The sequence below is a fragment of the Octopus bimaculoides genome, chromosome 3 (assembly GCF_001194135.2).
Source record: "Octopus bimaculoides isolate UCB-OBI-ISO-001 chromosome 3, ASM119413v2, whole genome shotgun sequence".
Classification (NCBI taxonomy): domain Eukaryota; kingdom Metazoa; phylum Mollusca; class Cephalopoda; order Octopoda; family Octopodidae; genus Octopus; species Octopus bimaculoides.
Window position 1 is genome coordinate 161,739,529 of NC_068983.1, and position 16,806 is coordinate 161,756,334.

The 16,806-nt window shown below is 36.7% G+C and overlaps 1 protein-coding gene across 1 annotated transcript in view; it reads left to right on the forward strand.

Moving 5' to 3' along the window:
• Positions 1 to 16,806, forward strand: part of LOC106867201 (cullin-associated NEDD8-dissociated protein 1) — a 71,616-nt gene that overhangs the window by 11,470 nt on the left and 43,340 nt on the right. The window contains exons 2-10 of the mRNA XM_014912008.2: positions 1,744 to 1,845; positions 3,064 to 3,131; positions 5,084 to 5,196; positions 7,909 to 8,009; positions 9,245 to 9,308; positions 10,561 to 10,659; positions 10,862 to 10,988; positions 12,184 to 12,346; positions 14,274 to 14,380. Of these exons, the coding sequence (XP_014767494.1) occupies positions 1,744 to 1,845; positions 3,064 to 3,131; positions 5,084 to 5,196; positions 7,909 to 8,009; positions 9,245 to 9,308; positions 10,561 to 10,659; positions 10,862 to 10,988; positions 12,184 to 12,346; positions 14,274 to 14,380 (944 nt within the window). The remainder of the gene's footprint in view (positions 1 to 1,743; positions 1,846 to 3,063; positions 3,132 to 5,083; positions 5,197 to 7,908; positions 8,010 to 9,244; positions 9,309 to 10,560; positions 10,660 to 10,861; positions 10,989 to 12,183; positions 12,347 to 14,273; positions 14,381 to 16,806) is intronic.

A 16,806-nucleotide genomic window follows, 5' to 3' on the forward strand; every position in this document is an offset into this window, starting at 1 on the left:
ACACACACACACACACACACACACACACACACACACACACACACACACACAAGGACACATATGGAGACATATCCATACATAACATAGTCACACAAACCTATACATATAGACACACTCGGACATACACATACATGAACATAAACACATGAATATGCAGAATACATACATACAAATGTACACACACATGCATGCATGCATACATACATATATATATATATATATATATATATATATGTATGCACACACATTCATACATACATACATATATGCACACAAACAAACAAAAGGAATGCAGCTCCGATAACACAGTTAACGACTATTGAAGAGGTTGCAAGAAGCAACAAAAATTTTAGAAGAAATAAATAAGTAAATGAGTGGAAATCAAACCAGTGGGTGTGTTAATTAATAAGGCATTAAAACAGAATGACTCTCCCCAGATACAATAATATATATATATATATATATGAGAGAGAGAGATATCTGCAGAAATTGTCATGGTTTGTGTCATTCCTTTTCTGACCAGACTATGAGAAAAGGAGAAACATGTTCTGACTCTTAAACTGTTACTGTATTCTCACATTTATTGCTTTTTCTGTGCATATCTGACCGGCTCATTTTATTAACTGAATCTGCTTGAACCAACTTATGAATATATTTAAAATATTTATACCTAAATATTAGATTAATACATTCCAACAAAGGATTGTTTAATTCATTGAATTCCATACTTGAGTTCTATTCAAGCAGCTCACAAAAGCAACAACACCTCTAGGTGCATTCATTTAGGCAGACAAACCAGCTAACTTTGTGTACTTCTAGCAAGTATATAAAGGAATCTAGCATTGAATAAAATCTGCAGGATTAAAAGTTACTTGTTATAACTTTAGAAATGTTACATTATCATCATTAAATTCAAATTACAATGAAAGTAAACAAAGTTTGCTTTAAAAGCGTTGGGATGTCTTAGAAAGTTAAGGAAGTAATTTTTATTCTCAAACACAGGATAATGCTAATAATATAGCCTGAACAAGATAAACTACCCCTATTTTGCAGAAAAATGTGTCAGCAGCCAGCCTGGCTGTACCAGGTTCCAATCTGATTTGGCAAGGTTTCTGCAGCTGGATGCCCTTCCCAACACGAACCACTCCGAGAGTGTAATGGGTGCTTTTTTACCTGACACTGGCATTGGCCATGACTACAGTCTCACTTGGCTTCACAGGTCAACACAAGCACAGTATATTGCCAAAGGTTGTGGTCACCTGTCACTGCCTCCACGAGGCCCAGCTTTCGAATGATGCTTTTATGTGGTACTGGCATCGGTCATGACTACAATTTCACTCAGTTCAACAGATCTTCACAAGCACAGCATATCGTCGAACAATTGAAAAGTTCTTTTAATGGGCTAGTTAATGCAACACTGGCATCAGCCATGACTACGATATCGCTTTGCTTGATGTCACTGCCTCCATGAAGCTCAACGTACAAATGGTGCTTTTTTACATGCTACTGGCACATGTGTCAGTCAGATGGCACAGGCATCAGCCATGACTACAATTTCACTCGGTTTAAAAGGTCTTCAGAAGTACAACATATCACCCAACGATTGAAATATTTTCAATTGTGTTATGTCTGTGATTATGGTTGATAGTTAATGCCTTTTTTTTTTGTCTGTTTTATGTTTTTTTAATTTTTTATTATCCTTACTTGTTACTAAACAATTTTACTTTTCAATTGTTTGTTTAGATGACTTCCAGTGATAAAGATTTTCGTTTTATGGCTACAAATGATCTGATGGGAGAATTACAGAAAGATTCCATTAAATTGGACGATGAAAGTGAAAGAAAGGTATGTAGCATCATAAATTCTAGCAGGATCTGTGGAAATTCTACAGTGTAAGTCGGCATATTTGAAACCTCGTTAATATATACATATTAAACACAAGCGAGGAATTTCAAAATTTTCTTTTGTAATCCTACCATTTAAAAATAAAAGTGTAACATCCACAGCCATTTACTAATGTTATTTCACATTAATTTAACTACCTCTTGCTATATCACTTAATGCATAAATTTATAGATCCTCATGACATTGTTTCGTTACGTTAAATATTTCAACTGATTTGAACACCCAAATGCATAATAATATAAACCTCTCTATTTTTTCATCATCATCATCATCGTTTAATGTCCGTTTTCCATGCTGGCATGGGTTGGCTGGTTTGACCAGGGCTGGCAAGCTGGGGAGCTGCACCAGACTCTGGCATGGTTTCTATGGCCGGATGCCCTTTCTAATGCCAACCACTTTACAGAGTGTGCTGGGTGCTTTTGTGTGATGTCACACAGGTGCTTTTACGTGGCACCACCACAAGTGCTTTTCACCCCCAGAGGGACCAGTTCTACAGTGGAGCATGGGTCTTCTTGAGTACAGCAAGGTGTCAGGCATCTCAGTCCTTTGTCATCTTGTCTGAAAGCTTCATCCTCCTGAGGTTGTTTTTCAGTACTTTGTCCCATATCTTCCTGGGTCTCCCACTTCCACATGCTCCATCTACTTTAAGAGATTGGCACTTCTTTATGGTGCTGTCAGCATCTATCTGCAAAACAGAGAGCTTGACAAGCATCTCCAACTAGCAGGCCATTGCTACTCCAGACTGATGACGAGCAAAGACTCAGAAACATGTCTCTGGATGCAGGCTTAGCTAGGTGGAGGTGCTTGTCTCCCCCTTGTAAACATAAGGACACAGGAAATGTGTCAAGGCCGACAGGAAGCGGTGCTGCTTCCTAGGGCTAAATAGCAGTAGTACTATTCCCTTCATGGGACTGTCACATTAAGTTGACAGCATACAACTATTTTATAAGAAATACTTTTAGCACTCAGAGACAGAACAATATTTGCTAACAAAAATAATGTTTTATAAGTAAATTTTGATGTTTAACATGGAGGAAGATCAAGATATTGAGGGGTCTTTTTTTCCATTTCTGTTCTGGTTATGTAATGAGCTTTGCCTTCACTAAATCTGTTTATATTTTGTTGTTTACTTGACAAATTCTTTGTGTTACTTTGTAGGTTGTAAAAATGCTTTTAAAATTGCTTGAAGACAAAAATGGTGAAGTTCAGAACTTAGCTGTAAAATGGTAAGAGATATTGTTGTTGTCATGGTTGTCATCATCATCATTACCACCATTGCCACTAGCACCACCACCACCACCATCACCATTATCATCATCACTTCTGCTTTTTCTGTTTGCATGGGTTGGCTGGGTCTTCTCTAACACAGTATTTCATCATCATTTGTTATAATCTCTCTCTGCTGCATGTTCCTTCTACATTGATCGTTTATACCAGACATCATATATGTCTCTCCCAGTCAGTGTTCTCTCTTACATGCCTCATCTGATTCCATTTTCACCAGATTTTCTCTCAACTCATTCGTGCTCTGCTGTTCACACACACAAATATTGCTTATGTATTCTTGTATCTGTCCAATCTTTGCACAACCTCTCAATTCACTGCTCATGTCTTGTTACCCTACAATATTTACAACACTATACAATTTGTCCTTCACTTGGAAAGAAAATCTTCAGTTCTCAACTTTTCCCATTTTGTTTTTACCCTGGTTCCTATGTTTCTGTTACCTTGGTAACAGAAGCTATCAATTTTTTCCTAAGGAGCCCTTCCCTGCATTCAGAGAAATTTTTCATGGAACAACCACCACTCCTGGCCATCTGATGCAAAATCTCTCTCTCTGCCTGCCTATATTATTGACAGGGGAATCAACTGCTATGTCTAGCTGGGCATCTGTCATTGACAAGCCCAAGGAAGGGCAAAATCACTTGACCTGTTCCACCAGTTGTAGCGGATGGTTATTGGCCGTCAGTGATATAAACGTGAGTCCATATGAGAGGCTCTCTCATGGTAAATAACACAGTATTTTGTGTTCTAAGAGAGCATCCACTTTAAGTGTGAAATAGACATTACCGTTTGGTATTAATATTGCTTCTGTCGTTATTAATTAATTCAGGGTAATTTATCATTAGCCGTGCCATACAGAAAGTCCTGCAGGGCACAGTTTGCCCAGGGGTGTTATATTCCCAGTCACCAGAATACAGATTAAGGAAAAGTTCAACTTTGATCCATTTTAAGCAGTTAGTCTTTTACACCTACTAGGCTTGTTCGTATTACCCTAGTTGCTGGATGATTTTTCATTCCTTTAAGAATACTGTAGAACAGAAACTTTTCATAGATTGGAATTTAATCTCTATAGAAATTTATTGCTGCAAGAAAACATTGAATTTGAATTACTTTTAATTTTTACGATTATAGATAACAACTCGGGCTGTAACTTCTGAGCCTGAGTCAGGTGCATGTTGAACGATGTCAAGAGAACGTCTGCTAGGAATGATATTTTTTGATACAGGACACTTCTAAGGGCGACCACCAGACACTGAACGAAAATAAATTAACTGCAACCAGGCTCAATAAAAGGAGCCTGAGTTATTGGCTACAATTACATACTTGAAGTCAGTGTTGGCAGAAATTAAATCAGCCTGAAAATACATGTTCACTTAACTAAATTTATATTTGGGCTAAGTCCAAGTGCCAAAGTTATCACTGATATAATATATATATAAATAATAATAGGATTCAAATATGCACCAGGTAGGGTTGGATAAACCTGTGGTTGATAAATTTCAAATAGGATATTCCGTTGTGTACACAGATAAAACCAACCCTATGAATATTCAGTGCCTAGGGGTTGGTCCAAAGCACGTTACATTGAATTGTACATTATTGGTATAATACAGGGTGTCCAATGTGTCATAAATCCCTTTGGTGTATTATAATCAAATGAATAATAATAGACGATGGATAATTGTCAGCTCATTACAACTGTTTCAAAAGTGTCCATAGGGCCAAAAGAGTTAAGAAGCACTGATTTAAAGTAGAATGTGAACTACACCATAAGACTTGTTTTCACATGAGATCATGTCTCCAAAGTATCACTGAAAGCACAATGGGTGGAAAAGTAATTGGTTTTTATAAATGAGTTAACTTCCATTACATATTGAAAATCTATTTCTTTCAGTATGGGTCCTTTGGTGAATAAGGTGAAGGAGTTTCAAGTTGAAACAATAGTGGATACCCTGTGCAGCAATATGTTATCAGAGAAAGAACAACTGAGAGATATATCAAGTATAGGTAAGTATGTCTCTGTGGTACAGAAAGGGGAAAGGCTGGGAGGCATTTCAGATCAGAAGGCTGCGTGTTCGAATCACGTCGGGGTCACTAATATAGTGGCGTTGTTTCTGTGTTTGAATGTAACTTGAGTAAAGTGTTACCAATTTTAGTGTGTTACCAAATAAATCCACAATGTGGAAAATTAATGAGACAGTTGCATCTGTGAAGCATTGAGAAAATACATCAGAAGGCTTTGGGTTGCAATGAGAGTAGAGAATTGTATGTTGGAACGAAGGAAGGCCATTGAACTTACTGTTACACAAATGGGTAAAGGCATACCACAATCATGGTAGTTTAAACAGGCAGGTTCTGGCCATAGAGAATAACAGAATTTGCTGTGCAAGCTTAATGTATTCCTGAAGTTTATGGCATTGAGTCAGTGAAATAATTCAGTCGTTCATGTTGAAGTATGCTGTTAGGCTGTGTCTTTCCACAGTCCCTCTGAAAATAGCTGTACTCTTGTTGAAGTCTTCTGCTGGCTGACTAACTGGAACAGGATTCCTTTCTGGACGGATGACGCTGTATTTATAGCTACGCGACCAGCTCCGATTGACTGCAGTTGCCAAAGCACAACTGTGCTAATCCGCGACAACAAAATAGCGCCTCCTTGACTCACTACATCTGCATTACCTTGTAGTTTTTTTGTAATCTTCAGAGACTTGAAGATAAATTAGGAAATCCTAGAATTGTATTTATTATGAGGTCTGTTCAACAAGTATTGGGACTGGTGCTATAAAAAGAAAACTACAACATGCATCCATTCAGCATTTGATGTCCTTCAAAGTAGTCTCCTTCTGAAGGTCCATAATTTATTCAGCATTGTTTCTATCTTTTGGAAGCATTCCTGGAACTCCCTTTCTGGAGAAGCAAACAGCTGCCTCATAGCATTCTCTTGGATTTCCTCAATGTCTTGAGATCTTTACTCTTTAAAGTGGGATTCCTGTCAACCCTTGATTTTGGGGTCATAACCATAGACCCACGATTTGCTACCTGTTAGGACTGTTTTCAAAAAGTTTGCATAATCCTCGACTTGTTCAAGAAGATCCCATACAGTTGAAACCCAACCTTCTTTTTGAGACGACCTCACTCTTCACGCTTTACTTTCAAGTTCTGCTGTAAACAACAGAAGTAAGTGAGAATGTTATAGCTCACAGTTACGGGGGACGTAAACACACCAACACTGGTTGTCAAGCAGTGGTGGAGAACAAACACAGGCACACACACACATATATATAAATGTCAAACGATGAAAATGAGTGCTCAACACCGCATTGGTGAATATAATTTCTTTATTTGTGAATTAAGGTTACCATTGGTTTCATGTTAAGAAGAGTAGGAAAATATCCGTGTGTCTTTACAAATTTTCGAGCCAATCGCATGGAGGAAGGTGTTTGCCTCCATTTTGGAAAACACCCCTGTTTAACTTGAACTAAACTTTCCTTAACCTGAAATTTAATTCACAAATCACAAAGAAAAAATATATCATCATCATCATCATTTAACGTCCGCTTTCCATGCTAGCATGGGTTGGACGATTTGACTAAGGACTGCTGAACCGGATGGCTACACCAAGCCCCAATCTGATTTGGCAGAGTTTCTTCCTAACGCCAACCACTCTGAGAGTGTAGTGGGTGCTTTTACGTGCCACCGGCGCGAAGGCCAGTCAGGAGGTACTGGCAACGGCCACGCTCAAAATGGTGTATTTTACATGCCACCTGCACAGGAGCCAGTCCAGCGCCACTGGCATGATCTCGCTCGTATGTCTTTACACATGCCATCCGGCACAAGTGCCAGATTTCGCTTGGCCCAACAGGTCTTCACAAGCCGAGTTTCGTGTCCTGCATAGGAGCCAGTCCAGCGGCACTGGCAACGATCTCACTCGAATGTCTAAATTGAGGATATGATTATATCAGTATCTGGTGTATATAAAAAAAAAAAACCTTATCGGTAAAATTAATTTTTAAGTATATAATTATAAATCTATAATTAAGGGCGCTTGAATGCCAACGCTTATACACTGGAAGTAGATGTCAGATGTCTACAAACCACTCTAAACCTGGTCTAAATAGAGAACAAGTTTAGACTGGCTTGTACACATTTGACATCTACTTCCAGTGTACAGGTGTTGGCATTCCGGCGCCCTTAATTATAATTATGTACTTAGAATATATATATCTGGTTGCACCAATATATCTATTTTCATTGAGGAATGACTCTCATTAATAGTTACTGACTATAGTGGAGTTAATGTTAATATATTTCATGAGGTGGACAATAACTATTTAATTATCGATACTTATGCAGTGAGAGACATTGTTAGCTCAAGACAAATGTTACTTTGTTTCAGCAAGTGTTATTTTTAAATATGCTAATTTTTCTTGCCTACTTAATGATTCTGACATCACTCAGTATATGTTGACAGCATTGCTGTATTTATGAGGTCTAATTAGACAGAAACATGCCTGGAGTTATCATTCAGCTAATGTTAGGAACATAAATTGTGACTAAGGTTTGGTGGAAGATTTTAATTCAAAACTTATGCAAACAAGGCATTTTTACTACAGTGCCAGAGGCAGTTTCAGCTAGGTTGGTAACAAAAGGGTTAAGATAGGACAAAAATAATGTTATTTCATTTTATTTAAATCTTTTCTAGAAAATATTTTTATTTTTCAGGACTGAAAATTGTAATTAGTGAACTGCCTCCATCTTCTACTTCCCTTGCTGGTAGTATCTGTAAAAAAATTACAGGTCGATTAACCAGTGCCATTTCTAAAGTAAGTACTGTATTTTCTTTTCTGCATTGCTCTGTTGCTTTATTTTTAGAGGGCCTGTAAATTTTCCCTTTTTTTAATTTTATTCATCATTGTACACAACTCCAAGCTAAATAGAAACTCCATTGTTTCCTCCCTAACAAAAAAGATAAACCAGAAGTAAACACTGACATATGTAATACAATTCTGTATTAGTGAGGTGAAGAATTTGTATTATGCATATACTGTTTACTTTAGTTCAGTTGGTGTCCTCATCTCCACAGCTGTTTTTACTACATTTCAGCTGTTGTATGCTCCATCCTCCTTGGAGTGTCTTGTGTTGAACTCAGTTGTATCGGAATTTCAAACCTAGCACTTTATTTGATCCATGGGGGTGCACTATTCTCATTCTGCTCTCTGCATTTCATGAAAGGATTAGGTTTGAAATTCCAATACAACAAGCAAGTTCAACATGACACCCAAAGAAGGCAGGAGCAAACTTCAGCCGAAATGTAGTGAAAGCAGCAATCAAGATGAGGACACCAGTCTGACTGATATAAACAGCATACATAGTTGACATGTGTATAGCAACACTCTGTTGTTATATACAGGGAGATGAGGTACCATGACTTAGGATGCATTGCTTATAATAAGCCCTCTTTTTATGGATAATACCTGACTAAACCCTTTATAACAATAATTGTAAGTCATTGAAAAGACTGGGTGTTGCGGGAGGCTAATTATAAAGAACTTTTAACAGGAGTGAAATCACATTTAATTAACATCAACAAACTATATAACAACATTTACACAGGGAAAGGTAAATCATATTTGTCAAGCAAGCTCCACCATAATACAAGCAATGTTGTTTATTTCCAGCCTTCCATTAAAAAAAAAAAACAAAAAAAAAAACGTCCATTCATGGGGAAATATTATTACCTTGCTTTGAAACAGGTGATGGTTGGTAACAGGAAAAGCACCTGCTTATAGCAAACTTGCCTCAACAAATTTTGTGTGACCCATTTCAGCATGGGAAAGTGAATGTTCACTAATTATGATATATGTAATGTATATTGAAGAAAAGTTTTCAAGAAAACACAACTGCACATTAAAAGGAAATTGAAACAATCTTTAATATATTACTAATGTATTCTAATCTAAATGTATTCTAATCTAAATGTATTCTAATCTAAATGTATTCTAATCTAAATGTATTATTCTGATGTTGTAATCTTGTCACTCGACTCTGTGTGTTGCAGGAAGATGTCTCTGTCCAGCTTGAAGCTTTAGACATTTTGGGAGATCTTCTCAGTAGATTTGGAGGTAATATACGAGTTGTCTTATCTAAATTTGGCTCAAAAGTAAGAAATTGTTTTCAGATATAAATGTTTTTCTTTAGAAATAGGATGAGGAAAACAACTTCTATACAAGCAGTTCTTTATTCCTACTAGCAAGGTGGAAATCCAGTTGACAATGGCCCACTGAAGCATTAACACCTGAAATGGAAGAAATATTACAAATCCTCAATTTTCGTCTTCTTTAAATGATTGGTTTCATATCTATATTTAACCAATGTGATACTAACCAGCTTGATTTCTCTAACTCAAACTTCCAATTGATTTAAATTAAAATCTTCCATCAAAATTTCAAGTCAATTTGAACACCAGCTTTATAACAACAGTTCAAACACTAAGAAATAAGCATGCTCAATTTGATTTATACCAAATGATTTAGGAAAATGGATCGGTTATTTCCCTTTGCTATATATAAGGATCCCTTCCAGGGGTGAATGGGTTATTTCTCTTGGCTTTTAAAATAAAGTATATTATATATATATAAGGATCCCTTCCAGAGACTCTATTATAAATTTTTCCCCCCCACAATCTGAGTATGCCATGAGGTTTCCTGACATGAGTTCTACTCACGTGTCAAGTTTCATCAAAATTGATAAATCGATGTAGGAGGAGTTAGCTAACAACTCCACAAACACACCTACAGACAGAATTTCCCACATATGTAGTAGATTTGAATTGAAACAGGTAATATATTTCAGCAGGAATATGGTAAGAAAAGGGTTAAGAATTATTGTGAGACGCAGTATCTCTGAACTACAGTAAGTTACCACAACTACTGAAAACAGTCATGAATTTCAATCTTCTTATAGCCATTGAATCATACCTTTTGATAAGGTACAAAGCAGTGTTAATTTCCTTTTTGTTGAATTCCACTTCTATTTCATTGTTGAGTGGTTTATAAAGTGAGAGAGCCATCCAGCTGTAGTCACCATAGATCCAACAAAATCCAGTGTTTGTGTGAATATAAAGGAACGTAAATAGAAATACACTAAAGGCGCTTCCCATTTGCTTGGCAGACGGTCAGACCGTCATTTAAAGATGTTTTTGTTAATTATTGTTGTTATTGAATAAAATTTGTTGAAAAAACGCTGCAGTAATTATGCACCAACCCAATAGTTTGCATAGATATGAGCAAATGTTTTCATTAAAGGATGGTGCTACTAGAAGAAGCAATAATCGTTTTAATGTAATTGAAATAAATTATTTTAATCTATTTTCAGGTTTACTAATCAACTTCCATTCCACCATTCTTCAGTCTCTACTTCCCCAATTATCAAGTTCACGTCTTGCTGTACGAAAGAGAGCTATTGTTGCTATTGGTGAATATAACATTTTGTCACTGATTTCATCACACACACACACACACACTACTTTTTGTTATTTGTGTATAATTTTCATATTTTGAAATGCTTTGAATTTGAAGTTCATAAAAAGGTGTTTCTTTTAATCATTTCCTAAAAAAATTTTTTTTTCTTATCGTTTTTTATTGCTTTATTTATTTATTTATTTTTTTTGCATTAGGCTATCTTGTAATGAGCTGCAATAATGAATTGTATCAGGAGTTAATTAACTTCTTGTTAACCGAACTAGAGAGAAATGGTTCTACCTCTACTACACGTACCTATATACAGGCTGTTGGTGCCATCAGGTAATAAAACTTGTATATTATTATTGAGACACATATTTAATTGGTCAGTTTGTTTCTCTTGTATAGTCTTCACAGTAAACAATCCTGTTTCCTACTTAACCCTCTCAAACCTGAACCCCTGTGTCTAACTTTACCCTCCACCTGAGCAAAAATAAAATTGACACATATACAGAGTAATAATTGCAGGCCAACTAATGGACAGAATCGGTTGCATCTTCTTTTTGTATGTGTGTTGTTCATTACCCCTTTATTGGGAATCCAGCAGAGATGACCTTCAAACTATTCCCACTAAAACAGGAACATGACCCAACAGGGTTAAATTATTTCAATATTGTAAATAGAATTATGACCCTTCACTGTATATAGACTATAGAAAATAGTCTAATATCTGGGCATATAAGTCCCATAAAGGAAAAAATGGGCATTAGCAATGCATGGGAATTCTCATGTGTTCTAAGACCCATTTTTTATCCCCATTATGACTGCTTATATGCCCTAATATTTAACTATTTTCTATAGTCAATATATGATGAAGGCTCATGACTATTTAAAAAGATTTACTCACCACTGTTTCCTAATTCACGTAGAATTCACACAAGTTTATTTCAGTGTGTTTGTAATTATAATTTTTAATTATTTTTGTATTAACCCTTTCATTACTGTATTTACTTTAAATGTAACAAAGAATTTAGTAAAATAACTTAGTTACCATTCAACTAGTGTTAGGAACATAAATTGTGACTAAGTGTTTGGTGGAAGATTTTAGTTCAAAATTTCTCCTGGTAAACTCATTTCTGCATTGCAGCAAAGATTCAATCACAAAATGACACTCCTCTTTGAGACCAGAGAATAATTCTGACTCCAACAATTACAAATTCTTTACAAAACTCAAGTTTTACCCCTAATTGTCTGTGATAATGTTGTAGCCAAATATACAGATATCCTAGACTTCATTACAAAAATATGACTGGAAAACATGAAGTTAATCAAAACATTTAAGTTGCTGTCTCCTCCTTGTGCTTTTCTGCTGTACTGCATTACCTCTACTCTTCAGAGCTAGAACAAAAAATTGACTCAGATTTTTACGTATTAAATTACCTTTATTGCAAAGTTCCCAATGATAGGAAATGAATTTTAAAATGTCTGTTTGTTTTTGAAATTAAAAGTCTATCTTCGATTTATTTGTTGTGTGTAGCCGCCAGTCTGGCCACAGATTTGGTGAATACCTTGACAAAATGGTTCCTTTGGTTGTTGGCTTCTGTCGAGAAGAAGATGATGAATTACGGGAATATTGCTTACAAGCTTTTGAATCTTTTGTACGCCGCTGCCCCAAAGAAATCACTCCTTTTGTGGATCAAGTAAGTATTTGTCGCCTGAATGTTATTCATTCTTTCTTTTCTTTAAATAATTTCATTATTTTGTTAAGTTTTCTTATCTTCATCATATGTCTCTTTTCCATGCTGGCATGGATTGAACAGTTTGATAGGAGCTGGAGAGCTGCACCAGGTTACTCCAGTTGTCTGTTCTGGCATGGTTTCTATGGCTGAATGCCCTTCCTGATGCTATCCACTTTACAGAGTGTACTGGGTGCTTTTTATGTGACACCTGCATTGGTACTTTTTACATGGCACTGCACAGGTGCTCTTTATGTGACACCAGCACAGGTGCCTTTTACATGGTGCTGGTACAGGTGCTCCTTGTGTGGTGCCAACACTGGTGTTTTTTTTTTTCATGTGGCACTGGCATGGTTGGTTATTACACGGCACCAGCACAGGCGCATCTTACATAATGCTGGCATGGGTGCTTTTAACGTGGCACTGGTACAGGTGCTACTTATGTGACACTGGCACAAGTGCTTTTTGATTTTGAATTTGAATTATGTAAACTGCAATTGAAGTGTCTGAACTTTTGTAGAGGTGTAGCAAGAAAAATAATTATTTAAAAAATGTACTTCAAAATTGAAAATGTTGTATTCCTCCAACATCATTAGCATAATGTAGATTATAGCAGCAAGGTAATTTAGCTCTCAGAGAAGAGTCATCATTATCATTGTTTAACGTTGTTTTCTATGCATGCATGGGTAGGACAGTTAATGGAAGCCAGCCAGATAGAAAATTACCCTAGGCTTCTGTGTCTGTTTTGGTAGGGTTTTTACAGCTGGATGCCCTTCCTAACACCAACCACTCTGCACAGTGGTATCAGTGCATTTTATGTGGCACAAGCACAGGCGAAGTTAGTTTTAGCATGATTTTTACAGCTGGATGCCCTGCCAAATGCCAACCACTTTACAGTGTGGACTGGATGCTTTTAAGTGGCACCTGCACTGGCAAGGTGACCAAGTAACTCACAAGACAGGGATCGATCTAGGGCAGTGGATTGGCAAGAACTATTACAGCATTGGATAGGATGCCTTGCAGGGACAATCTTTCACTTAATACTTTGAAAATAAACTTTTGAAACTAAAACATTTAAATCATTCTCTTTATTGTGATGTATTTGGGGATATGATCAATTGGAATTGCTCTTGCTGTCAATATGTGTGTGTATATATGTGCATATATATACCAGTGCCACCTAACTGGTCCCATGCTGGTGGCACGTAAAAAGCACTATTCAAGTGTGGTCATTGCCAATGCCGCCTGACTATCCCATGCTGGTGGCACATAAAAATCACCATTTGAGCGTGGTCATTGCCAGTGTCGCCTGACTATCCCATGCTGGTGGCACATAAAAAGCACTATTTGAGCGTGCAAGTGCCGCTTGACTGGTCATTGCAAGTGCCGCTTGACTGGCTCTCATGTGGGTGGCACATAAAAAGCACCATTCGAGCGTGGCTGATGCCAGTACCGTCTGGCTGGCCCTTGTGCCAATGGCATGTAAAAAGCACCCACTACACTCTTGGAGTGGTTGGCGTTGGGAAGGGCATCAAGCTGTAGAAACCTTGCCAGATTGGATTGGAGCCTGGTGCAGCCTTCTGGCTTACCAGTCTTCAGTCAAACCATCCAACCCATGCCAGCACAGAAAGCAGACATTAAATGATGATGAGAGAAAAAGATACATGTTTGCCTGTGTTAAGCTTGTTTCCCAAACCATGTGGTTTTGGGTTCAGTCCTACTGCAGAGTACCTTGGACCATAGCCCTGGGCTGGTCAAAGCCTTGTGAGTGGGTTTTGGTAAAAGGAAACTGAAAGAAGCCCATTGTATGTACATGTGTTTGTTTCTCTTAGTTTTGGCATCACATGATGGCTGTAAATGAGTGTCACATTGTTATATTGTCTTTGTTTAGATTACACCAATCTGCTTGAAGTACATATGTTATGATCCAAATTATAATTATGATGAAGACGAAGAGAACGAGTCTATGGATATTGGACATGAAGACGAAGATGAAGAGTAAGTAACATTTTCTTTCTCCTATATTATATAATGTTGTTAGTTGCATTTGGATTAGTTTTATATAAAATCTGTTCTGTTTTAAGTGACTGCGTATTGTCTGCTGTTAGTATGTACAGTAATCCCTTGCCATATTACAGGTTATTATTTAAGCTTACATCGATTCCTCCGTGGTGTTATTTTGCATTTATAATAAAATGAATATAAACAAATTATAAGAATAATAATAAAAAAAAATACAGATTTTCAATATTGTAGGGGGTTTTGGAAAATAACATTTGTGATAGTCGAGAGATTACTGTATTCTTCAAAAGCCAAAATTTACATGCTGTTATTTAAAGATTTAATAATTTAAAGATCCACTGTTCCAAAAAGAATTAGTTACACACACACACAGAAGTGTATATATGTCTATATATATATATATATATATATATATATATATATATACACACATATTCAAATCTATGTACATATATATGCTATCTACCAATTTTCCCTCCTGACGAATTATGTTATTACGGTAATCTCTGTGTCCATCTACTGGTTGCATATTTATGACTTTTCACACATACTAATTATGAACATTACAACTATTATGTAATTCTGACTCCCCAGAAACAGCTGATGGGTTAAAAAACTATGCATTCTCCTTATTTTTTTTTTATTGTACTCCATGTAAATTTATTTGTCAGTATATATAAATATCTAAATGCTCATCTTCTAACTATATTTAGTTTTTGTATTTATATATATCCCTGCATATATGTAAATGTATATTTATATATATCAAGTTTAATCATTTTTATCTGCACCACTATATATATATATATATATATATATATATACTCTTTACTCTTTTACTTGTTTGTCATCTGACTGCGGCCATGCTGGTGCACCACCTTTTAGTTAAATAAATCAACCCCAGGACTTATTCTTTGTAAGCTGAGTTCTTATTTTGTCGGTGTCTTTTGTCGAACCACTAAGTTATGGGGATGTAAAAACACCAATATTGGTTGTTGGGCAATGGTAGGGGGGGACAAATACATATATGACGAACTTCTTTCAGTTTCCATGTGCCAAATCGACTCGCCCGAGGCTATAGTAGAAGACACTTGCCCAAGGTGTCACGCAGTGGGGCTGAACCCAGAACCATGTTGGGAAGCAAGCTTCTTACCACACAACCACTCCTGCGCCTATATATATATATATATATATATATATATATGCGCACACACACACACACACACACACGCATGCTTTGATGTCATTATCATCATCATTTAATATCCATTGTCCATGATTGCATGGTTGAACATTAGTGTTATCAATCTATACATGATAATTAGTTTTGTGTGTTTATTCATTGTCATGCTGAGGAGGTAATATGGAAGTAGACGGACACATAGGGAGTGAGTGACAGTTGGAGAAGTAAAAAGAATGAGAGTGAAAGGAGGAGGTGTTTATCTCTGAAGCTCAACACCAATAGCAGAAAGAGGAGTGTGTGTGAAGCATTTAAAACCGAGAGGGGGTTAGGCTAAGCGACATGACAATGAGAGGCAAGTGATACTGTCTGCTGGTTTTTTATTTTTAGAAACTGCACCTTGAGAGAAACGACAAACAAGATAACATTAGTTATTTCCCTTACACACACACACACACACACACACACACACACACACACACACACACAGTGTTGTCTCCATTTTTTTCCTGTACAAAAGCCTTTACTTATAATTAATAAAACTTGGTTTTATCAACACAGATAACCTTGTGTGTGCGCTATCTGGACTACATATGCAGTAACCCCTCGCCATATCAACGTTCACCTATTGCAGTTTATTATTATTTAAGCTTGCATCGATTCCTCCGTGACTTCATTTTGCATTTATAATAAAATAGATATATGCAAATTATAAAAATAATAAAAAATAAAATACAGTACAGTATTGTTTCTACTTCACAGATTTTCACCTATCATGGGGAGTGGGGTAACACCTGTGATAGTTGAGGGATTACTGCAGGTGCAGGCTTGGCTGTGTGGTAAGAAACCTGCTTCCCAACCACATGGTTCCGGGTTCAGTTCCACTGTGTGGCAACTTGGGCAAGTGTCTTCTACTATAACCTCGGGCCAACCAAAACCTTGTGAGTGGATTTGGTAGATGGAAACTGAAAGAAGCCTATCGTGTGTCTGTCTTTGTCGCCCACCACCACTTGACAGCCAGTATTGGTGTGTTTACATCTCCATAACTTAGAGGCTCAGCAAAAGAGGCCAATAAAATAAGTCCCAGGCTTTAAAAGAGAAAAATAAACTCTAGAGTTGATTCATTTGACCAAAAATTCTTCAAAGTAGTGCCTTGAGATGGCCACAGTCTAATGACTGAAACAAGTAAAAGATGAGAGATTACAAAATGGTGTTAGGAAGT